The sequence below is a fragment of the Episyrphus balteatus genome, chromosome 3, assembly GCF_945859705.1.
Source record: "Episyrphus balteatus chromosome 3, idEpiBalt1.1, whole genome shotgun sequence".
Classification (NCBI taxonomy): domain Eukaryota; kingdom Metazoa; phylum Arthropoda; class Insecta; order Diptera; family Syrphidae; genus Episyrphus; species Episyrphus balteatus.
In genome coordinates, this window is record NC_079136.1 from 98,310,520 (window position 1) to 98,337,379 (window position 26,860).

General features: G+C 28.2%; 1 protein-coding gene across 7 annotated transcripts; it reads right to left on the minus strand.

The window, feature by feature from the left end:
- Positions 1–85: 85 nt before the first annotated feature.
- On the minus strand, positions 86–26,177 carry LOC129916939 (calcium uptake protein 3, mitochondrial). Of its 7 annotated transcripts, none has more exons than XM_055997198.1 (11): positions 25,927–26,177; positions 14,630–14,762; positions 14,461–14,571; positions 13,435–13,482; positions 13,283–13,365; positions 13,094–13,156; positions 11,246–11,326; positions 10,493–10,588; positions 4,688–5,096; positions 4,464–4,621; positions 86–323 (listed from the first exon to the last, which is right to left on the minus strand). In XM_055997198.1, exons 1-11 carry the CDS (start codon positions 26,146–26,148, stop codon positions 249–251), a joined length of 1,479 nt encoding a protein of 492 aa, XP_055853173.1. In that variant the 5' UTR covers positions 26,149–26,177; the 3' UTR covers positions 86–248. The 7 variants fall into 7 exon arrangements, with proteins under 7 accessions (XP_055853173.1, XP_055853179.1, XP_055853172.1 ...); XM_055997197.1 differs by lacking the exon at positions 86–323 and adding an exon at positions 750–1,325 and having other exon boundaries at positions 25,927–26,176; XM_055997199.1 differs by lacking the exon at positions 86–323 and adding an exon at positions 2,042–2,157 and having other exon boundaries at positions 25,927–26,176.
- Between the last annotated feature and the right edge of the window lie 683 nt (positions 26,178–26,860).

Sequence of the window (26,860 nt, forward strand, 5' to 3'; positions counted from 1 at the left end):
AGAAGATAATATTTTATTTAACGATTATTTGCAAATACAAAAACAATCATACATTTTCATAATATTAGCTAATAAATTATTTATAAATTAATAATTTAAGTTAAAGTCAATTAAGTCCTAGTTGTTCGTAAGCAGTTGGTCAGTTAAATTTGGAAGAGAGGCTATATTATAAGTTTTACTTTTGTAGTTAATTTTCTTAACTGATAAGGAAGTTAGTAGGTGAATAATCTGTTAAAAAGGATTTAATTCTACTTCCGATTTTGTTTGATTTCTTGTCTTAGACAATGTTTAAAGGCATCCCATCCTTCAGATTTGGCAACAGACTATAATTAAAAGAATATCATATAATTAATTATATTAAACAAAAAATAACTCTTAAACCACATCACAAACTAGTAAAATGCTAATTTTGTTGAAACATTCATGCAAACTTAAACAATTTTGTTCTGCGCGATTCCTTTCGGTATAATGATGTCCAATGACAAGGCGTAAAACAGTTCACGACATCAAAAGCAAATGAAACAAAAAAATGCAGTTCATATATTCGTTTGTATATAAACCTTCCACAGAGTCAGAATGGGTTTTAAATATTTTTTTTACTAAAAAAATATTCTTTAAACTCATTTAATTTCTGAATGTAGTCACGGTCAAAGTGGACTAAAATTATTTCTATAGACAAATAGTGACTGCAGTTTACCTATGTCTTAAATAAAAAAATATAAAATATAATAAATAATATAAATTTAACAAAATAATAATTTCTTTATTTAATTTTTAAGTACATTTGTACATAACAAACAAAAGGTTCTAACCAATCAATATAAATTAGAGTTTACCAACAACATTAAAATTATTTCAAATTTATTTTTCTACATCACAACAAAAACTCAAAAGCAATAATAACAAATAAATAATTTAGTTTTGAAGAAATAAATACACTTGCCAACAAAAAATTCTATTAACTTATAATAAACAAATTCATTGCAAAAAATACAACTAAAAAATGCTTACAAGAATTCGAATGAAATAAATACTTTTTATAGATAACAAAATGCGAATTGATAAGTTAATAACAGGCTTAAATTAAGAATTTTTTAAATTGCAAAAAGAAAACTTTGTTGATTTTTTTGTTTTAAATATTGACAAAATTAGCTTAGTTAATTTAATATTGCATAATAACTTTTATATCTTATAGGTATAAATTTTGATTTTAACATCAAGGTTAAAAATTATGCGCCAACCAATACACTTCATCTGACACTGACTGGATTCATTTCGTCTCTTAGACACTGTTTAAATCCATTAAACCCTCTAATTGGTGTTGACTGAAATAAATTATTATTAAATGATATTTCAAAATAAAAAAATCTTTAACACAATTTAACACAAATTAATAGAGTTTCGACCCGAGTTAACAAATCATAATTATGTATTTTTATTCTAGGCAGGAAATTTTTTTTTTTTTACTGATTCGTAGTAGTTCTGTTTTTGCCATAAAATCAGGTCGTTGAGAATAATAACTAATGGGTAATTTGTTTAAATTCTGAAAAATAAATAAGTATTCTAGATTGAAAAAATGCCTATCAAGGAGCTGATTAAAAGTTTTAAAAACAATAAACCAGTGTCAAAATAATTATATTTTTTTCAGGGCCCTAGTTTTTCGTTTCGCTTTTGAATTGGTGTTCTGTAAAAATTTTGAAATGAAGAACCTAGCAAACAGACTTTGCTTCTCGAGTCGAAAAACTATAAATTGAAAAACCTCTAAACAAAAATATGTATACAAACTTTTCTAAGTTTAAAATTTGTTAGTCCCAAAACATTTGATCAAGATTACCTTTGAATGGTTATGGAGTTCTCAAGTGAGAATTATTGGCATTTCACCCATATATTATTTTATTATTTTTGTAAACTGAATTAATAAAAATATTAGTCATGTTTTGTGAAGTTAATATTTTTTTTTTATTAAACAAAAATAAAAACTTAAATCAACCAAATATTACGCGTCTAAAAACAAAATCGCCGGAATACCATTTAAAATCAATTTCTTTTTATTTTTTTCAATGCTTAAATTTTTCAGGCCACTGTTCATTTTCTTTTCAGAGATTCGTAATTCATACATGATTTGAATGTTTCTAGCGTACCAAGTCTCTCAGTATACTGAAATATTAAAGATGATTTTAAAATATGGCTAGGGCTTTGAGAAATTTCAAAAGACTACAAAGCAATTGATCCTACATATTAATAGTTAAATATATGCCCAGCAATGACTTGATGTCTGAACTATGTACTTTAATGTTAAGTAACTTTTAGCCCTATTCTGCTATCCGATTTTCGTGAAAGTATAAAATAAGAAGTATTTAAAATGCGGTCAAAATTAAATTTAAAGAAAAAGCCTTTCTTGAAAGTTTGGAAAACAAAAAGAAACAACGCTTTCCCATCGAAAGCTAGAAGATTTCAAAATAAATTGTGTTTGAAATGGAGGAGGTTAATTTGTGAATCGAATAGCAGAATAGGGTTGTATATTTTTAATAATTTTTTTTTTCATTTAGAGTAGAAAATGTCACATTTTTTGGAATGAAAGCCGATATTTATTTGGTAACACCTCCTTTCCTCTTCCTTAAAAATGATGTTATCTTTTTTTCAGCCTGACGCTGACCTACATTTAGTTCCTATTAATTTAATCTCTATCTATCGACTATATTTTTATACGGCTTTCTTTACGACTTATATTCCATGTACTGTGAACAAATTTTAGCTTAATAGACATATTAGCCAGTTTATTTTAAAATCATAGCATTATTTTATACCTAGGCTCAATAAAGGCTAATTTACAAGTTCAAACGTACATTTTAGCAAGACCCTTGTAAATATTGCATTTGAGTAAAATCTGAAATCAAAAATGACCCATATTTTCGAAACAAAAGAATTGAATAATAAAACTGTGTAACTATAAAAAATACTAGGGTTTTGTAGGACTTGTTGAACTGATTAAGAAACAGTATGTAAATAAATAATAACACCCGCAGATTTTTGAACCTTCAATTAGAAAAATTAAAATAAAGTGAAACATCTGAACTTCATAAGCTCAAGACAAGAGTTTCCAGTGTTGTCTTTTTTCACATTTTTCAACCTTAAAATCGATTTAAACATTAGCATAAACTTAATTTATTTCTTACATTTAAAAGACACGATTTCCATCGAAATTCATACTTATAGCAGCTCCAAAGTACATCAAAATGCTTTTTTATTTTTTTATACAGCGTTTAAAGATTGGTAGTATAATAAGAGAATGTCATCTTTTTGAAAATACCCTCAAATATGTAGTAATTCTAAAGTGCTGTGATGTATGTTTTTATTTTTTATTTAACTTTTATTTATTAAATGTCAATAATTTATATTTTTATTTAGAAGTTTTTAATTATCAATCATCTATCAATTAATAAATGTAACAAAATAATATTTTCATGTAATGGCGTTTTCGATTGGCAGTCCGGAAGCGTCCGGAATCATTCTGAAAAAATTTTATTCACACAAAACTGTCAGTTTTGTACGAATAAAACGATTTCAGAATGATTCCGGACGCTTCTGGACTGCCAATCGAAAACGCCATAAGTTTAAACAATTTTTGTAACAGTGTAAAAAGTTTTCAATATAATATCTAACAGATTTAATAAAACCCCTGAAGAAGTCGAGACATTACGACGAATTGTAGGGAAAAAGTATGAAATAAAGATTTTAATTTGCATATAGAAGGAAGTGACCAAAAATGCCCGATTCAACATAAACAAAAATAAAGGTTATAGGTTGATTCTGGGAGACTTTAGAACTGCTATAGAGGTTGAAAATGTGTGTCGATACACAAATTCGTCAATTAATTTGTCTAACCCGAATTCTATATTTCATGTACTATTTTTTTCTTAACATTTCCCCATCTATGGAATCCGAATTTTAGAGTACCTACATATTTTAATAACTTGGGTGTTCAATTTTATTTTGTTTAAAGAGCTGACCCACAACATTATTAGTGAAACGAATATCAAACAAAAAATTAAAAAATGTGACACATACCCATTAAAAAAGCATTATAATTTTAACAACAAATAAAGCAAAATAAAAGCAAGTGTATAAACAAATCAATTGAGTGAAGTTATGAAATCAAGTTTATCCAATTAAAAAACAAAAACAAAAAAATCATAAGAAATTTTGATAAATGTTTAATATTTTGAACATAAAGCTTGAACGTTAACATGCGAAATAAATGATATGTAAATTAATAAAACACGGTATAGGTTTAAAAAAAACTTGTACAATAAATGAACACTAAAATGTAATTATAAATCTAAACTATAAAGATATTGTCTAACGCGACGACAAGCATGTGATCTTAGCAAAGAGATCACAGGAAAATGAGGATCACCTTCATCGAGTAATTCCTCGTCATATTCAATAGTTGAGTCACTTACTTTGAAGCCACGATGAAGTCGATCCTTCATGATTGCAATAAACTCCTTATAAGACAAAAGGCCATCGCCATCCTCATCAAAAATAGCAAATACAGTTTCAATCAAGTGACTTGTAAGCTGGTAGCCTGTACAAATCATTACAGCCCTGGAAAATTCATCTAAAAATAAAACAAAAACAATTTGATAAGTAATCATATTTACACAAATGAATCATTATATAATACCTTTTGAAATAGAACGATCTGCCAAAGTGTACATTCGCATGGCAATTGTGAAATCATCTAAATTATTCAAAAAACGACAAAAATCTTTGAACTCGTGAAACATAATTCCTTTTTCATCCTTAACCCGATCCAGTAATCTTTCTAAAAACATATCATACTCGTCAGTATCCAAATAAGTATAACGTAGAAGGATTTTGGCGAAATCCACTTCTGTAATAGCTGGGTTTCCTTTAGAGAATTCACTAAATTCAAGTTCGAGGACTTCAGTTTGTAAGTTGTCCATGAATTTGTAAAAGCCATCATAATTTAAATCTTGGTTTCCTTTTCGACCAAAGAAATGCACTTGAAGAGTTGTATCGACCTTATGCCTGCGTTGTAGGCCTTCTTCATCGTCGATGTAACTGTCTTGCTATAATAAGAGGTATTATTTAGAATAAGATCATGATATTGTTTTTATTTAAAAAAAAGTCAAGGGCAAGTAATATTGTTCCTCAGCAAATAACACTCAACTTTCTTTGAGTTCTTAAATGTTTTTTAGTGAAATTGATCAGACGGTGTTCAATAGTTGAAGGAAGAAATTTGTATTCAGTTGAGTGCGTGCTTGTTAAGATTGATACATTTATTAATTTATACCTACCCTACATGCAATTTAATGGGTTTACATTCCTTATTAATGGAAATTACTTACGTATTAGTTGAATAGTTTTATTTTGTGGGTATTAGTATCCAAGTATCATTTTCATCTATTTGAAAATCGAAGTGAAATCTAATAATATTAAAGGGTCCTTATATTACGTGTGAATCTGATTAAGATACATCTTTGTTGGTGCAATTAAGACATTCCAAGCGTTCAACGCAGGCCACCTAGACCTAAGTTCTGAAATTTTAAAGGCTCTTATTGATCAGAACCAAATTTCACGTAAATGCCACTGGCATCTGAACAATCAGAGCCTCTGAAAATTCAGAACTTTATTTCAGGTGGCCTGCGTTAAACGCGGAGATTGACAAGCTTGTACAGCAAATAAACGTCAACCATACCATTTTCTACTTTAAATTTTTGTTTCTTTGCAAAGTACAATCACGATTAATGTATAGGACGAGTTTAGGATTCGTAAAAGAAATCGAACAAATGAGAAAAAAAATTATCTCGAAATCCTGTATGTCTTTCTCTCGAGCTACAGCGAAATTAAAACGAAAGAAATTACAATTTGAATGCAAAAAAACAGAGGTTTTCATATCAAAATAACAAACAAAAATCGAGGCTTTTATTCAAAAACAAATAAACAAACAACAGTCGAGAAAATGTATTTATTTTTCTTTATTTTTTTCTAAAAAGCCCTGTCTTGTTGCTTTTAAATTGTAATATCTTTAGTTCTTCAACTTTGGAAACCTTAATACATTTTTGAAAACTGCAATAACACGGCAAGTTTTTGAAATAATAAACCTGAACCACACCATACAAATTTTTTTCAGGCTGTTACTCTGAAATAAAAGTAAGAAATAGAGTTTTTAAAAAACATGGAACTGTTAATTAATTTGCAGCAAAATGGCGTATGAAATAAAAAATATTTTGCTTAATTAATTATTTCTTATTATTAGACAATGTTTTTGTGAAAGAATTGTAAAAACAAAAATCAATTACGAGCGGAGGAAGCAAAATACTGTTGCAAAGTCGGTATTTTTCGAAATTTCACAAAAACTGCATTAAATCGAAAAGCGTAAGGATTTGGGATGAACAAGTTACCAAATTTTGAGAGCCCTAAAGTTGGCCTATCAGCATATTTCGTTTGATCCATTACTTTTGGGACACCCCGTATAAAATAATTTGGAAATCACTTTTGTTTGCGAATTGTATTCGCAATAATTGAGTTGTGATTACGATGGTCCAAATTCTTATGTAAAATACATATTTTCATTTTATTAAAAAAAAAAAATCAAAAGAGATTATAGTCTAAGAGATGGCTGCAAGTTTTCGGACTCACTCGGGAAATGGAATTTTTTTTCATGAAATTGTTGGATGGGGGTGGGATAAGCAAATGCCAAATTGGCAGAAAGCAGACTGGATGGAATAAGCGTGGGTGGGCGGTCAAACTTGCATTTTTTTTTGGAAAAAAAACTTTCTCGGAAATGGGTGCAGAGTGGTGGAGGTGGTTGAAGAAGGTGTTAAAGTGACAATTCCAAAATGGCAGAAAGCTAAGTGGATGGAAAAGGGGTGGCAGAAGGGCGCAAAGTGGTAAATTTTTTTTTTAAATTTACTGACTCGGAAATGGCTGCCATTTTGCAAGTGTGTTCCTGATGGTATGTAGTTTCTAAATTCAAAATGGCAGAAAGCAGACTGGATGGGTTATATTTTTTTTCAATTTTTTACTTCGGAGAGTGCCAAAAAAAAACTTTTATTTTAAAAAAATATTTAAAAACAACGGCAAGTCCTACAATCTTGTATTATAACTTTTTTTTAAGCCAAAACTCTATTATTTAATTATCTTTTCAAATAATGTCGTTTTCGTGAAAAGTTTTTGAAAACCAAATTTTTAAACTCAAAATTTTAACTTTTTTTTAATTTTTGTTTTTTACTTTAATTTTTTCTTTAATTTTACACGATCAAGCTTTGTTTTTGGTAATTTAATTTAATTATCTAGCTAATTTTCAACCAATTGTTGAAAACAAGATGCTAAAATGTCGTACAGTTTTTGAAATAATTAATTTTTAAACTCAAAATTTTTAACTTTTTTTAAATTTTTTTTCTTATTTTAATTTTATTTTTTATTTTACGATTTCAAACACTGCTTTTGGTAACTAAAATCAATTTCGTAATCAATTTTAAATCAACTACTGAAAACCAGAAGCTAAAATGTTGTACAGTTTTTGAAATAATTAATTTTTAAACTCAAAATTTTTAACTTTTTTTAAATTTTTTTTCTTATTTTAATTTTATTTTTTATTTTACGATTTCAAACACTGCTTTTGGTAACTAAAATCAATTTCGTAATCAATTTTAAATCAACTACTGAAAACCAGAAGCTAAAATGTCGTACAGTTTTTGAAATAATTAATTTTTAAACTCAAAATTTTTAACTTTTTTTAAATTTTTTTCTTATTTTAATTTTATTTTTTATTTTACGATTTCAAACACTGCTTTTGGTAACTAAAATCAATTTCGTAATCAATTTTAAATCAACTACTGGAAACCAGAAGCTAAAATGTCGTACAGTTTTTGAAATAATTAATTTTTAAACTCAAAATTTTTAACTTTTTTTAAATTTTTTTTCTTATTTTAATTTTATTTTTTATTTTACGATTTCAAAACACTGCTTTTGGTAATTAAATTCAATTTTGTAATCAATTTTAAATCAATTACTGAAAACCATATCGTCGGCGTAAGGCAAAATTGTTCACAAAAATATTAATTGATTTATTAAAAATAGAATAATATATAGGAGAAGTGGGGGCAAGACTGTTTTTGTACTATGTTGTATAAAAAAGTAAAATTGGCAACACTTGCAATATAATATAGGTGCCTTTTAGTGTGATCGATCACCTCTGTAAGTTTTAGCAAGTTCACTTGACACGCCGAAAAGTTACGGTAAATTTTGTGATTTTTGATCAAATTATTATCGTTCATGTGAAAAGCCAGTTGTATTTTTAACACTGAAAAAATTAAATTTTTAAGTTTTCCTTTTTTATAATAGAAAGTGAATATTCAAAAGTATTCTCTGCGAAAGAAAGAGTCATAAAGATAAATACAAAAATAATAATCCAGAACATCAGATATGATATGAATGGGGCAAGACCGCCCATGGGCGAAATTGAAAGTTAGTTAAGTTGTACACCGTTAAATCTTCCAAAAAGCTAAGCGACTGCTAAAAATGTAAGTGATGATTCTCAGGAAGAGGACTCTGCAGACTGTATTTGTACCTTCTATTTGCAACTGTTTTCTAGATCCCATTCAAAATATTGTTGGATTAAGTGCAAAATGTGTACCAAATGGTACAGCTTGTGCTGGAGTGAGAACTAATGAAAATATAGCATAATTGTGTTATTATTGCAAATAGACTGCAATAAAAACAAAAGAAACGATCTTTCTAGCAACAAAATTTGATATTGCGGTCTTAACCAAATGTTGGGGCAAGACCGTTTTTTGTTAGATGTTTTTTCAAAACTTATTATCTTTTGTTCAATATTTAAATTTTTTTTTATAATAAGGAGAGTTTTTTCAGGAAACATTTAATTTAATGAATAACGATTTTTTTGATTAGGAAATTGAATTAAATTACCAAAAGCGATGCTTGATTTATCGTAAAATTAAAAATAAAATTAAAATGGGAAAAAATTAAAAAAATTGATTATTTTAAAAACTGTACTTTATTTTAGCATCTGGTTTACAGTACTTGATTTAAAATTGATTACGAAATTGATTTTAGTTACCAAAAGCAGTGTTTTGAAATCGTAAAATAAAAAATAAAATTAAAATAAGAAAAAAAATTTAAAAAAAGTTAAAAATTTTGAGTTTAAAAATTAATTATTTCAAAAACTGTACGACATTTTAGCTTCTGGTTTCCAGTAGTTGATTTAAAATTGATTACGAAATTGATTTTAGTTACCAAAAGCAGTGTTTGAAATCGTAAAATAAAAAATAAAATTAAAATAAGAAAAAAATTTAAAAAAAGTTAAAAATTTTGAGTTTAAAAATTAATTATTTCAAAAACTGTACGACATTTTAGCTTCTGGTTTTCAGTAGTTGATTTAAAATTGATTACGAAATTGATTTTAGTTACCAAAAGCAGTGTTTGAAATCGTAAAATAAAAAATAAAATTAAAATAAGAAAAAAAATTTAAAAAAAGTTAAAAATTTTGAGTTTAAAAATTAATTATTTCAAAAACTGTACAACATTTTAGCTTCTGGTTTTCAGTAGTTGATTTAAAATTGATTACGAAATTGATTTTAGTTACCAAAAGCAGTGTTTGAAATCGTAAAATAAAAAATAAAATTAAAATAAGAAAAAAAATTTAAAAAAAGTTAAAAATTTTGAGTTTAAAAATTAATTATTTCAAAAACTGTACGACATTTTAGCATCTTGTTTTCAACAATTGGTTGAAAATTAGCTAGATAATTAAATTAAATTACCAAAAACAAAGCTTGATCGTGTAAAATTAAAGAAAAAATTAAAGTAAAAAACAAAAATTAAAAAAAAGTTAAAATTTTGAGTTTAAAAATTTGGTTTTCAAAAACTTTTCACGAAAACGACATTATTTGAAAAGATAATTAAATAATAGAGTTTTGGCTTAAAAAAAAGTTATAATACAAGATTGTAGGACTTGCCGTTGTTTTTAAATATTTTTTTAAAATAAAAGTTTTTTTTTGGCACTCTCCGAAGTAAAAAATTGAAAAAAAATATAACCCATCCAGTCTGCTTTCTGCCATTTTGAATTTAGAAACTACATACCATCAGGAACACACTTGCAAAATGGCAGCCATTTCCGAGTCAGTAAATTTCAAAAAAAAATTTACCACTTTGCGCCCTTCTGCCACCCCTTTTCCATCCACTTAGCTTTCTGCCATTTTGGAATTGTCACTTTAACACCTTCTTCAACCACCTCCACCACTCTGCACCCATTTCCGAGAAAGTTTTTTTTCCAAAAAAAAATGCAAGTTTGACCGCCCACCCACGCTTATTCCATCCAGTCTGCTTTCTGCCAATTTGGCATTTGCTTATCCCACCCCCATCCAACAATTTCATGAAAAAAAATTCCATTTCCCGAGTGAGTCCGAAAACTTGCATCCATCTCTCCGTCTATTATACTTACATCATCTTCTTCCTCCTGTTCCTTTTCGGGGTTATCTGATTCGGATTCTGTTAGCCCACGTTTATCTTTCCATGCTCCACTGAAAATTTTTTCCATCTAGGTTTCGTGCGTTAGAGGTTAGTTAGTTATGGTAAAATCTTATTTTAATAACAAATATAAATTTTGTTAAGAAAATAATAGGTAAGATATAATAACACGTGCAAACGGAAATCAAATATTCAAATAAAAAAACAAAAATTCTGAACACAAGAAAAACTATAACTTCAAATTGTGAAAAATAAAAACAATTTTGTAAAGAAAAACTTTCTTATCATAAATTAAATCATAAAACAAAATTATCGTAAATAAATAAACAAAAACAGGAAAAGCTTTAATCAAAGTTGGTAAATACTTACAAACAATTAGTTGTATCCTTACAACTTTGTGAAATACAATACATAATTAAGTTTCTTAATTTTATGAGAAACAAATATTTTCAGGTATAAGTATGTATTTTATATGTATATGTTTTTACGTCTTCACGCAGAAAAGAAGACATTCACAGAGTAGAAATGAGTGAAAGAACAATTTAAGCCAGAACAAAAAAAAAAGTAAATACTTAAGCTATCCGTACTTTCGGACGTTGGGTATAACTGTGTTTGTTGTTTGTAAGCTGTATTTTTTATAATATTGTATCTGTATGTTTAAGCAAAGTCAAAATTATGTACAATAGTACATTACTTATAGAAAATTTGGCTGAAAGCTGGAACTTACAAAACTTATCTTCATTTGTTTTTTATCATTATTTCTCTCAAAAAGGAATTTCGCTTCATCAGGGGAAACCAATCGTTGGAGCTAAATTTTGTTTAAATCAAGAAATTAATCAATTATTGGGAACTTGTTTGCAGAGTTATTAAAAAATTTAATTTAATAATGGTTTTAATTAAGTTAAGCATAATAGAAAAAGGAATTTTAATTCGAATAAACTCTGTTAAATATGTAAATCAATTGGATGTTAAAAATATTTAAAAAACTTACAGAAAGAGAATTTTAACAATAACTGAGGCCTTGTCAAACAGATAGCATTTTAAACTCTGCGTTGAGATTGAGATCATTTTATAGTGTTTTCGTTTGGTTTGGTAGAGAGAACTGTTTCGAACTGCCTGATTCGGAATGCGAAGCAAACAAATTTAAATACTTAAGATTGTATTTCACTGTATTTGTAATAGAATAGTTTCAAATATAACCACACTAGTTAGTTTTGTTAACTCCATTTAAAGTTTCTTTTTTTTTTTACTGTGGTGGGAGTTTACTCATGAGTAGATGATCTAGTACATTTACTATTAGAACCACTCATGCTCTTCTGCTTGCATTGCTTTCGTTAAAAGTACGTTCATCGAAAACCCCTAATTAACTAATGATGTTCCCAGGGGAACAGGGCTGTTAATCGATTAACTAAAAAAAATAACACTATGATTTGAAATTTTAATTTTGTGTGTGTGCACACTTTTAGTTTCTATTCAGAATCGATAAATCGAGCATTTTCGAAAGCATTCGGATGGATTCCAAAAAAAAGTTCCGGATCGTGAGCATCAAACAGTGAATTTTAGCAATAAGTAACGCGATGTTCCCATCTTTGCGTCGAAATAATTTTACCGAAAACAGATGTAATATCAATGCGCGGTTAAAAAAACTCTTTGTTTGAAAAGGCTTTTATATTTTTTTTTTCATTTTCCTTATTTTATAATTTTATATGAACAATTTATTTGTCATGTTAAAATTCTTTTTTATGTGTAGTCTTTATTATTAATTTTTTATTTGAGTTTGTTATCATCAGTTAAACTATCAGAAGAATAAAAAAATATTATTTCTTACGATAATCAATCTGAGGTTAAACAGATTTTTAAAAAGTAGAAGTCTAGAAATATTATAGCAGAAGAAATTTATTTATATTATGTTAAAAGCATATTTTTTCTAAAAAAAATTGTCAGGAGAATGATATATTTTATTTTATGTTTTTTTTTTAAGATCGAAATGAGAGTGTTAAGGCTTTTGACGATAAAAAAGAGAAATATTGATTTTTGAAAAAGAGAAATATTTATCGACACCAATCAAAAACATTCATCAATTATTTTTTCTGACTTATTTTTCTTGTATCTGCGAAATACAATTAGTTAAGATTGTAAAATAGTCTCGTTGTAGTTATTTAACATTTTATCTGTGCACAAAAACACAAAAAATAATAGTTTATATGTATATTTTGATGGCTGCATCAAAATAATTGATTGGATTTTTCTGTTTTAGAATTTTAGCTCCTTATAACAATTTGCAGAATCAGAATCCATTTGCTAACCGTTTTCAATGTTTTTTCTAATAAACTGTTGTTACACTTGGCTATAAACCTCAGGCTCCTATTGCGATAATTAGTTTGTGTTCTTTAAAATTTATTGCAATTATTTTAAATAATCTGGAAAAAAATCTAGACTTGAGCAATTTGTCAATTAAAGAAATTCTGAACTTATTTTTTGTATCGACAATCGCAATAGGAAACTTTTGGTTTTTAATATGTATTTATATTTGCTTTGAGGCAAAACAAAAAAAGAAAACATAAATTAATCTTACAATTCTACGTGTTTCTTCGTCTATTTGATGTTTTTGCAACGAACCGCCCAAAATTTTTTGAATCTAAATAATAAATTAAAAACAGAAACAAAAAATAATAAAATAAATAAATAAAATTAAAATAAAATAAGAAAATAATTAAAAAAATGATAATTATAATATAACTGGTTATTGTTGACCAAATCTTACCACTAAAAATTCATTTTTATCAACCCGTTGATTGCCGTCAGTATCAAACATGTTGAATGCAATGCGGAATCCTGATTGTGGTTCTAGTATGTATACAAATAAAAATGGACATTACACAAAAGTATTGTCTAAAAAAAATTTAAAAAACTTACTCGTCAAAATCGACAGAAGAAACAGATATTCTGTATAAGAAATAATTCCTAAAAGAAAAATTGAAAAACGTAACATTAATAAACAGATGAATGTGAATTTAATAAAAATATAAAAAGTTGCTTGTAGCATATATGTAACTTTTCAAAAAATTGATATTAATCTGGAAAAGCTTGTTTTTAAATCAATTAAGACAAAGACTTCAAGTGACCTCCACTCAGGTCACCTAGGGGCGGGTACGATAGTATATTAAGGAATTAGATGATCTTGAGTCGTTTAGTTTTCAACAAAAAAAATCCACCTTTGATAAGAAGAAAAATTAGTTAGTAATATATCTATTTATCTTCATAACTGGTCTTAATTCTACGTTAAGGGCCGGTTATAGCGATCAGGAAAACGTATCAGGAAAATGCTTCAAAGAAAGATCTCAAACTAATCGATAGGAAATCATTTAAGAAAAGGTTTTCAAAAAAAAAAAACAAAGTTTGAATTCAACAATTAATTGTTTATTGTAAAATATGAATATTTGTGTTTTTCTGATGGTTTCGATCAGGAAAATAAAGAAATACTTTTTTAACAAAGAATAATTTTTCAATTGAATATGTTTTAAGCAAAACATTTTCTTTTAGAGATCTTTTATCGAGAAGTGTGGCATTTGTTCTTTAAATCGCATAAGATACCGTTAACTATTGATTTAAAAAAATTTATTCTTACTATGAAGTTATGTGTATTCTTTTGTTTTTCATCGGTCACATGGCCACACATTCATTCACAAAAAGAGATCGCTACCTTTTTTAATTTCCTAAACACCAAAAAAGTATCGACTTTAGTAGCGATTTTAGTAGCGACTGCAAGTGGGTGAAAGGAATTCGACATAAATAAAGATGAGTTAAACTTTTTTTTAAAGACTATGAAAATTTGAATTCACCGAATATATTTTCTTTACACAGATCAATCAATTTAATTAAATTCTTATTACATTTTGCATGATTGTTTACAAGAAAGTAAAAGTTTGAAGTATATAATACCTTTGTCTCGTAAGTCTCTAAACATATTAACTGATCCTTTTTTCAATGCTGGTGTGGCATCTTTAATTTTTTCAATGTCATTATCAGTTAATGCTCTCCTTTTCAATCGAGCTGGAATTGAAACATTCATTAAACAATTTTCTTTAATCAAAATAACAAAAAAACTTACGTCGAGGTTCCTGCTCAACAACAGAGTCCAAAAAATCTAAAGGTGTCATGTAAAGTTGACCATTGTATTCAACGGAAGAAAACTTGATAAACCTCCGTTCTCGAGCTGTGAGTTTAACAAAGCGTTCGTCTTCCTAAAAATAGAAAAAGACAATAAATACAATGAACTCAGGAAAAAATTAAATGAATATGAATATTAAAGAATAAAGTCTGATTAAAAAAATAGTTCTCAAAGATCAAAATCGACATCAAGAAGGTATTGTTATCTTAATTGCAAAAGGACTTTTGAACCATTATACAATAAATATCGAAACGGCGACAATTAGTGTTGTTATAGTGTTGTTACTTCCAAAGGAATTACTTTAAATACAGAATTGTCAGTAAAATCCAGTCTCATGGTTGGTGGAAACCTTCAGAATTCGCAATATTTTAATTTCCCTTTCGAGTTAATCATAAATAAAATGAGATACCTTGATTAAAAAAGCAAATCAGCTTTCGAGGATGTCTTTTGTAGTAAAAGAGAAGGCAAACTACATTCGACATATTAATTGCGTTGATGACACTTGTTAAACTAGAATCGATTATTATTTTTAGTTCAGCAGGAACTTTTCACAGCTTTATAAAATTGCAACAAAGTAATATAAGAGGTTTAAAAGTTTATCATTTGGGTTTATCGATAAGTGTTGACATTATTGACAGGTCACTTGCAAATCTACTGAGTACTGATCTATTTATAGTAACAACTTATTGTCAATGAGTGACTTATTTATCCAGTTATACCAGTTATTTTAAGGACACAATGACAATAAAATACCAATACAAACTAAAGTTGGTTTTAATCCTCTGATAAAATCCCTGCACATTGTATGAAGATTAATAGACTTTTCTGTATGTGCCCACTAATTGAAGCTGGTTGACAATAAAGTTCACAATCTCAGTCTCAGGTATGCGCCTGTGCGACGACATGTGACAAGATACAATGCGCCATTAACATTAACCCAAGAATTCTGTCTGTATGCGCACTAATATACCTAGAGAAACCTTGAATCCCACGTGCGGCAGTAGAACCTTAAGGGCTATTAAAATAGGATTTGGAATTTCATTTTGTTTGTCAACCTTTAAAAAAAATTTCTTTTGGCTCCTGGGAGTTGGATTATTATCCTTTTGATGGCACAATTAAGTGGAATTTTATATTTTGTTGTGAGTTTTCTGAATGATGAATGTCTTTTTGATTTATTTGTTTTCGTGTTTTATTGTTGTTGGAAAGAATATATGAGTAGGTGTGATCATAGGATTTTATGACTAATTCATCATAAGAACACAACATAATTTTGAGTATTTTTTCGTTTGTGTAATGTGATCTTGTTCATGAATCACGATCAAAGGTCAATGAAATAAAAAAAAAAGGAGAAAGGGTTTTGTATTTTATTGAACAAGGTATGTTGTGTTATCCGAAGTCCATCATCGATTTTTGGATAGGAAGAAGATGAACTCTTGCTGGTTTTTGAAAAGGGTGGGCATTATAGTCAAAGAAGATCCTCAAGATTATAGTTTCGTGGGAGATATAGAACTTTAAGGTGAGGTGTTTGAATAGTGGAATTCCCGTGAAGATTTACATGAATAAATCACTTATCTTATGTGTTGTCGAGGGAAATAACTTTTTTTGTTGGGAAATTCGAGAGAATTTTGATAAGATTCGATTATGATTGGGATAACACATTGAATAATCAAATTAATTAAACAAACATGATACGCCAGAACATAATGTGTTTAAATTTATAGAAGACAGGTATTAAGACAATTAAATATTTTAGTTTTTTTTTTTTTGGTACCTTTTATTTATTTATATCATGACCTGTGTGTAAAATTGTATAACAACTCAATAAGAAAATTGTAAAAACCCAATTTTTTAAAAACAAACAAATTTAACCGATGTTTCTCATGACATTGGTTAGTCAAAATAATATAATGATTTATTTAAGTAATGGTGAGCTGATCAGAAATCATTTCGAGCTTTTGAAAACCTGCGAAAACGTTTGAAAAAAAAAAAAAAACATTTGCGGAGTAACTAAAGGTCGAAAAAATTTAATTATCTGACTATCTTGATAATGGTCTAAGCCGCTCAGATTTTGATGATTTTTGTTTAAACGTTGGTTTAAACTAGCTCTTCAAGAACCGATTTTAGTTTGTTGAGTTTGGGAAATATTTTGAGTGTCTAAATAATGCAAATGCTCTAAAAAGTTATTACTGTTTAAAGTCGTTGATTTAGCCGATGTAGCTGATTTAGTTTGCTATGAAACACAAATCACCGATTAGACTAGTCTAGTAATTTGGCAAAATATCTACTAAAAAGCTCATCCTATGAGAGAAATCAATGGGTGAAATTGTGAAGCAGATCCTTTGCTTAAAGTGTCACCACTTAAATTCTAGCAAATCTTCTTGTTTTTACCAAATGGCTGGTTACCATAGGATATAGATTAGACTGATTCAAAAAAAAATATTTTTTTGTTCAAAGCATTACCGAAAATATTGTTGGAAATAACGAAAAAAAAAATACTGTAAAAGTTTCAGCCCTTAATATTAACATTTAGTACCGCCGTATCGCAAATTTCTATTTCCCATACGATTTGTATGGGAAAGATTGTGTATTTGTGTTTAGAATTTTTTATCTTTTTAATTTAACAAAAAGGAATATAAAATTTGCACAAGTGAAGTGTAGATGAAAAAAAAAAAAAAAATCATTTAGACAATTGAGATCTTAAATATTTCAATTGAGTAAGTATTTATTTGCTGTTTCATACTCTACCTGTTTTTCTTAATACCAAATCAAGTCATTTCAGGTTATTTTTTTTTGTTTTTATTTATTTATCGTTGTCCACCAAATTCGGTTTCAAGAAAGAACTGATTTAAATAAACAACTTCAAGTAGAAACAAATCTTAGAGGATATAATATATGGAGTGCTTGTGCTGTTAGTTCCGTGAAGCTTTTATAGAGGGCTCTAGTTTCTTTAAGTTTTTCGATGAGTGCATGCCTCCATTTTATTTTAATTAGATGACCTTCATCAACAAGCGTGTTTATTTACAGCTGCGGAACCGGACTCGCACTGAAAAACGACGGCAACGACCCCTATCCATGTATATGGCGTTACAATGTATTAGGTATAGGAACAAGCACTCCATATATATTATATCCTCTAAGAAAAAATTAAACAAAACCGATAACAATTAATTTAAATCGATAGCAATGAAAACGACGCAAAAATATAAACAATAAACAAATCTAGAAACTGGTGGTAAAAAAATCAAAATAGATTACATCTTAGAGATATGAGTAAAAATTACATTTGCGTTATTAAATTATGTTTGTGTTCTTTTTTAAATCAAAAACTGTGTATACAAAAAATGAAATATGAAGAACTTATGTATGTAGGAGTTCCAGAAACTAAATTTTTTAAGACTTTTTATACAGAAATTTAGTAAAAGAAAAAGAAATGAAAAAGAAATTAAAAAAACTCTAAATTCGTTTTTCAAATTAAAAAACATGTTTAATCGAATTGAACTTCAAAATAAGCATGCAGTTTAAAAAAGTTTAAAATAAAATTGGTATGCCATTTTGTAGCTATCTTTAATCAAGTACTCAACCAATTGGTATGCCATTTTGTAGCTATTCTTAATCATGTACTCAACCAATTGGTATGCCATTTTGTAGCTATTATTAATCAACTACTCAACCAATTGGTATGCCATTTTGTAACTATTATTAATCAACTACTCAATCTTAAACTAAAATTTCAAAAAATTTCATGTCACATTTCCGAAAATTTGATTTTTCAAAAAAAAAAAAATATCAATTTTTTTTTTTAATCAAAAATCAGTTTGTTCAAAATTTAATTTTTGTTTTGTACTAAAAAAATTGGTATGCTATTTTGTAGCTTTAATTAGTCAACACCTAAAACTAAAAGTCCAAAAAAAATTTCAATGTCACGTTTTCAAAAATTTGATTTTTCAAAAAAAAATCTAAAATCAGTTTTTTTTCAAAATTTAATTCTTGGTTTATATTAAAATTTTATAAATGTTTATGTTATAAAAAAAATTCGTTCAAATAAAATTTGTAGTTTCGGAGAAAACGGATGGCAGATACCGTTAATAATGATTTTCGAAAAAAAAAAATTCATTAAAAGATAGACTTTGTCTTAAAACTAATATTGGAATTTTTTTAACAAAATCGTTGGAACCGTTTTCAAGCAAATCCAATTTTGCTAAAATTGGTATATGACAGGTACCGTTATTTTTGGTCAAAAAAATTACATAATTCTAAAAACCCCTCTGGAGAGTTGTCAAAAAACGCTTCACATGATGTTAATCTACAGACATGTATGTAGCTTCGTATCGTAATGTCATGTCTTTTTTTTTTAGTACGAATAACTTGATAAGTAAAAGTGTAAAGTAAAAGTGTCATCTTTTCAATCTAAGCTCTTCAAATGAGAAGGAATAATTTTTAAACAAATTCTGAGCTAAGATTTTATTTTTTTAAACTCGTTCAGATAGTTTGGGATTTATTACTTTCCTGCCTACAGATAAGCTATGAATTCCTTCCTAGAATTTGTATTTTCATTTCTCAAAACAAAGTTGTTTCTGAATCCAACTTTAAAAATAATCCTTCCAATGAAATCGAATTCGTAATCGTTAACTCTTTATTTAATAACCTCTAAATGTAAAAAATAAGATGAAAACAAAAAAAAAACTAATCACGTTGTTCCGAGCTGTCAGCAAACAACCTATTAAATTTCTTCAAATGGTATCCCAAAATACAGGCGTTGCATTTTATCGCAAAGCTAAATCAGATCTTAAATCGAACGTTGTGCAATATTTGCCAGTTCCTGCTGTGTACCACCATCAGCGATTTTTAAACAAAGGACATGGCTCCCAATCAATTATGAAATCCTCATGGTGCCAATAAAACTAAAAGACAAATAAATAAACGAAACAACAGAAAATACACAATACCTAATGGTAAAAGCATGCGTAGCTACAGTAGCCTTCGTCCAGGGTGTTCTCCATGTATCTTTTTCAAGGAACAGTGTGAACAGGTATTTCCAAAATATAAAAAAAAATAAAAGAATATACATTCAACTTCTTTAACTTCCATCGTTTCGTTCGATGCAACATGCGGGATTCCAGCTGAGAAAGTGCTTTTGCCTTGAATCCAATATCTCTAACATTTACATAGTGTTTGGATTTTTTACAGAAATATTGTCGCTCCAAGAAACAAATGTTGCAAATCAAATTATGTAATAAATTTAATTATCGCCTCGTAAATTAGAGAATGATGCATTTTGGATGCGCAACGAAATGATTTACCATTGAATGTTGAATTCGTTATCAAGATTGTGTGGAGAATTGAACATGAGAAAAATTTCCGGAGTGCAATGACGAAATATAGCGGGCCCTAACCAAAGGACAAAAAAAAAAGCAAAAGGAAGAATTTACGAAAGAATTCCCGAAAAAGAAGCATATCTTATCAGATGCAACGATCGATTGGAATGGGATTGAAGATTTATAGGGTCAGCAGTTGGATTGTTTCGAGTTTTTGTCTTTTCTTTTTAAATATGCGACATAAGGTAGGAGACTCACTGTTGTATTTTGAGTTTTATGTTAATAATATTTAGTGGCGAGAAACTTTGGTCAATATTAGTCAACTTTTTTAAACCAACCCGACTTGATGAGAACCTTAAGCTTAAAAATGATATTAATTGAAAAATGGCAAATGAATCTTAAGTTGCCGGAATCGAGTGGAATTTTAAACAACACGGATTTTTCGAAGTTTGAATTTCTAAGCACCCCTACAAACTGCAAATGAATTCGCTGGTAGATATGAAACTGAATAAAATTTTGCACACAACTTTATTTTACTATAGAATTATTGTATTATAGAAATAGAATTAAGAGGTGCCCCATATATTTTGAATTTAAGACTTCAGTGTGAAGACAGAATATGAAAATAGATTCCACAAAATTTGTCATACGATTCCAATTCCAAGCGATTTGCGTATGTTTATACAGTAGTCTCTCGCCAAAAATTTTCATTGTCATCTCTATAATGTGAACTTCGAAAATTTTTAGACTCTGTAATGTGAATTTCTTTTGTAAAAGCTTGCGTGTTTTTCTTGTTCGTGCACGCAATTTTTTTTACTGGCCTGGATAACTATTATTTGTCTAGAGTCTAGACATATCTTAAGAAATATTGAATGCAGTTGCTTTTATGAAGAATTGATTCTACCGATTTGAATAACTTTTTTTGATGTTTTAAAATGGAGTGTTGATGTGTACCATTGTTTGGAGACTCTCTAGACGGGTTTTTGGAATTAATTTTTTGTACCAAAAATAACGGTACTTGACATAACGGTTTTAGTAAAATTGAAATTTCTCGAAAACGGCTTCAACGATTTTGTTAAAAAAAAAATACCAAATGTAAGTTTTTTAACAAATAAAAAAATTGTTTTTGAAAATAATTATTAACGGTACCGGCCATAGAACCGTTTTTATTTTTTAAATTCGATTTTCTCCGAAGCTACTAATTCGTTTCAACGATTTTTTTAAAAGCATTTTCAGAATTTTAATATACGCCAAAAATAAAATTTTGAAAAAAGAATTTTTGAATTTTTGGATTTTTAAACAAATTAAAAAAATTTTTTTTTAATCAAATTTTCGAAAACAGGACATTGAATTCTTTTGAAGTTTTGGTTTTAGTAATTTTTACAAAATGGAACACCAGTTTTATTTTAAAACCTTTTTTTCAAAAAAATATTTATAAAAAAATAGTTTTTTTAATTTTTTTTTCTAAAAATACTTTCTAACAAAAGAAATGAAATTGCATCAGATGATGTTTGTTTTTTCCTTTGAAAAACGAATTCTTAGTTTTTTTTTTAAATAAATTTATAAAGTTTTTATACATATTTATAAATGCTTTTAAAAATGTTATCAACTATAACCCTAAGAGCAAGTTCGTGCGACCTAGTCGTGCATTTATTTTTCAACAGAATACGTATGTACGTACTACGTACAGTCACTCACAATAATTTTGTGGTGACTGTGACTGCGTTTTCCAATAATTACAAATTTCTTTTAGGAATAAATGTATTTTCTTTGATTTTGCTTGTCGAACTAACGGCTTGAAGAATATACAAGTATCTATGCATTTTTCAAAATATTTATTTATTCCTTCTTGATTTTTTTCGACATTTAACTCAAGACAACGATTTGGCCCAATAATTTCGTGAGTGACTGTATGTACATAACATTTCAAATGTTTTTGTTTTTACCTAATAATGGTGATACCCCTGATCAAATTGAAAAATCTTGGACACTTAAATATCTACTCTCCAGAAAATTTTCCAAAAAAAAGGCAAACAAATTTGTTTGGGTTTGATTTTTTGAAACATTTTGTATGATGACGTTGCGGATATAAGCTAATAGCTGGATGATCAATCAGTGAGTCAGTCAGTTATGTTGTTTTTGATTTTTAAAGTCCTTTGTATCATAAATAATTAACAAGCTCATCAGAATTTATAATCTTACGAACTTAAGAGTAATTATAAATTATAGTAATTATAACACTGGTCAACAAGGTTTTTGCCACAAGAACCAAAATATACTTTTCTAGTATTTTTTGGGGTGCTGAATCCGAATCTGAAGTCAGAAAACTTTGATTGGCCTTCGTTTTTAAAATATTACCGTTAGAAAATGTCAAAAAACGTAATTTTGGCTGTTTTCGAGGTTCTGTTTTTATATGCGGTAATTCATTACAAACAAATTTGTAACGGTTATTATAAGAACAGATATTCTTCTTTCAAAAACTGTTTAAATTTTCCCGATATCTCTTTTATTGCCCGAGATATTTAAAATTTAAGTAGTGGTCTTTCATTCAGAAACAACACTGGCCAACCAAATTAAACTTTTTTTGCCACAAGAATCAAAATATACTTTTCTGAAGGTTTTTGGGTTGCTGAACTCGAATCCACAATCAGAAAAATTCTATTAGCCTTCGTTCTTGAAATATTACCGTTATAAAATGCAAAAAAAGGGTTTTTTTTATAACGGTTATATTTCTAGAACGGAGGCTAATAGAATTTTTCCGATTGCAGATTTGAGTTTAGCAGCTCGAAAACCTTGAGAAAAGTATATTTTGGTTCTTGTGGCAAAAATTCTGTGACCAGTGACTTGAACTTTAGATTAAGTTTAGTTTCTCTTTGGCTTATTAAATGAAACTTAAGATATCTCGAGCAATAAAAGAGATATCGGGAAAATTTAAACAGTTTTTGAAAGAAGAATATCTGTTCTTATAATAACCGTTACAAATTTGTTTGTAATGAATTACCCCACATAAAAACAGAACCTCGAAAACAGCCAAAATGACGTTTTTTAGCATTTTATAACGGAAATATTTCAAAAACGGAGGCTAATCAAATTTTTCTGACTTCAGATTCGGGTTCAGCACCCCAAAAACTACTAGAAAAGTATATTTTGGTTCTTGTGGCAAAAAAAAAGTTAAATTTTGTTGACCAGTGTAATTAGTCTTCTTAATTAGAAGTACGAAATCCGAGAAAGCCTTCATGTTAAAAACACCATCTCCCAAAAAATTGAACACGACCGACTCAGTTGGTATTGCCATGTTTGAGAATATTTTTTAAATATCGTAAACTAGTGATTGAATAAAAAAATAAGACAGATGAGACCCAAATCAAGAGCAGAGAAAAAAATTATTTAAAAAGCAGCTGCAATTCCCTTCACTTTGCCGCTAAAATCGATCAAAAACGTGGTGTTAGTGCGATGGTAATGTGTTGGTTTGTTCCATTATAGAAGTTATAAAAGGTGCACAACATTAAAAAAGCCTCAAAATGCAAAAAAAAAATAATTTAAGTTCCAGATAACAAAAAAGTTAACTATTTTATAGTTGCATTCGAACTGAAAAGAAGTGAGGAAAAGAGTGGTTTTTTAAAGGAAAAAATACCAACTCAGATGGACCATGTTAATATTAGTCCTATTTCATTGGTTTATGGAAGAATATCTTCTATCGCATCGCCACCAAAGGGCACTAAAATGTGTTATAGTAATACGCTTTGTTTTTATGATATGCAATAGCAAAAATGAAGCTTCTCGCTTCGAAAAAAGATGCAAACTTTTACAAATAAATAATGGCAGAAGCTCTTGGCAAGTTTAGGAACGTGGGAGAACAACCGTCTTAGAGATTGCACAAGGATAGTTCCAGAAAAAACAACGCAATAGAAGCAAAACAGATGCATTCCGGATAAAAACGAAAGTTTATTTCACTTATTCAATCCTTAAATTGTAGAAAATGTCATTTTCTTAATTTGTAAGAAGTTACCAAACACTTTCATCCCTTTCTCCAATTAGGTCCACGTTTGTGTACAGTACAAGTGCATTTTTAATGTTAAATTCTATTTATGCATTTTCTGTGGTGCCTAATGGTAGCTCGTAGCCCATAATTGGTTATAATATGCAAATAATGTCAAAGTTTAATATTGCTTTACTAAAATTAGTGTTTTCCATGATTTGTCATCACTTTTATCTAATATAAGAGCTTTTTTCTATTCAAGTGACGCAAAAAAAAACACTGTTTTTTGTGAAGTAATGCGAAAAAACGCAACTAGTAGCCATACGGTTTCTGTTTTGGATTTTTTGTTTTTAAAACATTGTTTATTAAAAGTTCCTTTTTGAAAATGCAAAACCAAAAATCTACTAAGTTACCTCACTAAAGCACCAATTGCTATTTTATAAAGAATAATTGTTGTTTCTATTCAAGTGACGCGCATTGTAAGTTTATTAAATTCTGAGGAGCTTGTTTTTAACTAGCTCAACAAAAACAGTGAGTTAAAAATTTGTAGGATCTTTTAGTAAAGAATTTAGTGGTCTTGTGAATAAGGCTGTAATGCCAAAGTTGAGAACATGGCTGCCCCTTGATACCTATTAAAATTTGTTTTATGATTCGTTTTCATAATAGTTTCAATCCGTTTATTTTTCCTATACAAATGTATACGCTTTACCAGCATCTTTTTTTATATTATGGTACATGTAGAATAAAGAACATGAACTACAAACAAACTAGAAAATACGCAATACGAAACTATGGGTAATTCCATGGAAGGGTTTTGGCAGATTGTTTTACCTATGTTTCCGTTCTTATTTCTTTAACTATTCACTATGTAAAGTATTTTAAAACATTAACACCTAGTAGGTATATTATTTTGTTTTTATTGGTACTAAAAGTAAACCAACTATTGTGCTGTCTGAAAATATTTTCAAATAAGATGTAACGGGTGTGACGTTAGAAACTCACACCCATTACATCTTATTTGAAGAAATTCTCAGAAAACACAATCATTGAAATACTTAAATAACAATGAAATAAATGAATACAGGTACAGGTAATGAATATGTAGGTACTAATATGCTAAAATATAAAAATACTTAACTTAGTGAATAGTTAAATAAATAAGATCGAAAAACATACAAAAATCTATCAAAATTATTCCATGGAATTAAACGTATGTATGTTTGCAGATGCACTAGTCTTCAAGGTTATAATTATGAATTAAGAAAACAAACTAGCTAACATCTAAGGAGCAGCATGCTGATTCAATCCTAGGTATATTTCATTTAATAAATATGTTCTCATTTATATATTATATTCGACTCCATAGTTTAGTATGTATGACTCACACCTACTTTGGCTCATAAACTTAAATTGGCAAACAGCAAACAAACCCCCCAGATATATTTCACAAAGTTGGCACAAAGTTTCTTGGAACTTTTTTCAACTAATATTTATGTATGGCGTATTTGAAAAAAAAATCATTTATCAAATTCTAAATGACGCAACTAAGAGGAAAGAAATCAGCATAAACTTGTTGCCATCAAATAAATAAATATCAAACTATCGTTATCACATGACAACAAAACGCTCACATTGAACTTGAACTGATATTAGCGAACGCATGTTATTTAATTTAATCGAATTCAACCAAAATCTTGTTTGAGTTTGCCGGTAGACTTGAAAGAATACCCAAAAATTGTTTTGTTGACATTTTTTTTATTACAAAGTTTGACACAAACAATCGAAATGTAAATAAACAACATTCCAAAGAGAGCCTCACTCTCATTTTAACAAAAAAAAAGAGAATTCCGTTTAAAAATAAACACACATACATACAATTCTCTTTTTATCCATTTTTAGCAAAAAAAATATCATAATATACAAATGTATATATACATACACACCTTTGGTTTTAATTTTTTCAGATTCATCGCTTGAACTTGATTCGATTTTACCAAATTTGCACATGTAAATGCAACAATTCCACCACCGATTATACAAAAAGTACGAAAGTAAGTTTTTGAGGCACTTTTAGCATTGCGAAAATATCCGAAATTGCGATTGATTTGTGAAAAATTTTGCGAAAATTGCAAAGTTCGAGGTGCTAGACGACTAGCGAACGCCATAGTTAAAGTTGAACTGAAAATTTAAGAGAATATCGAACGTTGAGAAATGTCATTGTGCTCATATGACTAACGTAAGGTAACGTAACGAAATTAAGAATTTTATTTTGAATGGAGTTGCCATACAAAAAAATAAAAAAAAAATAAATAAGAATAGAAAAAATATTTAAAATAAAGGAGAATGGGCAATTTTGTATGGAACTTGGACGTTCCGCGGCCAAGAACGATTTTGTTATTTTTTTATGTAGTTAACTCTTACATACATTGTGCAGAAGTTTTATCCTTCTAACAATCTTCACAAACCGATAAAATGCATTTTTGCATTTAAAAGTTAATGCAAATTGTCTCAATGTTTAAAATTGAACGTGTATTTTAAGTGCAAGATATGATAATCTGTCATTTTCCCTGAGCCTGAAGACCTTTATCTTGGATATCCAACCAATAGAACCCAAAATATTGGCTTTTTAAAACATCAATTTCGAGTCTATTTTAAGACTTTTTTCTTTTTATTTGTTTTTTCCTTTTGAAAACTCAAAAACAAAATCTTCAAGTGGTTGGCTTAAAAAGCTTATATTTTGAGTTCCATTGGTCGAATATTCAAGATTGAGGTTTTAAATCATAGAAAAAATGACATAAAATCATATTTCATAATTTAATTAAAATAGTAATTCAATTTGCCCTTCGCATAATGCTCGATGCATTAACAACACTAATA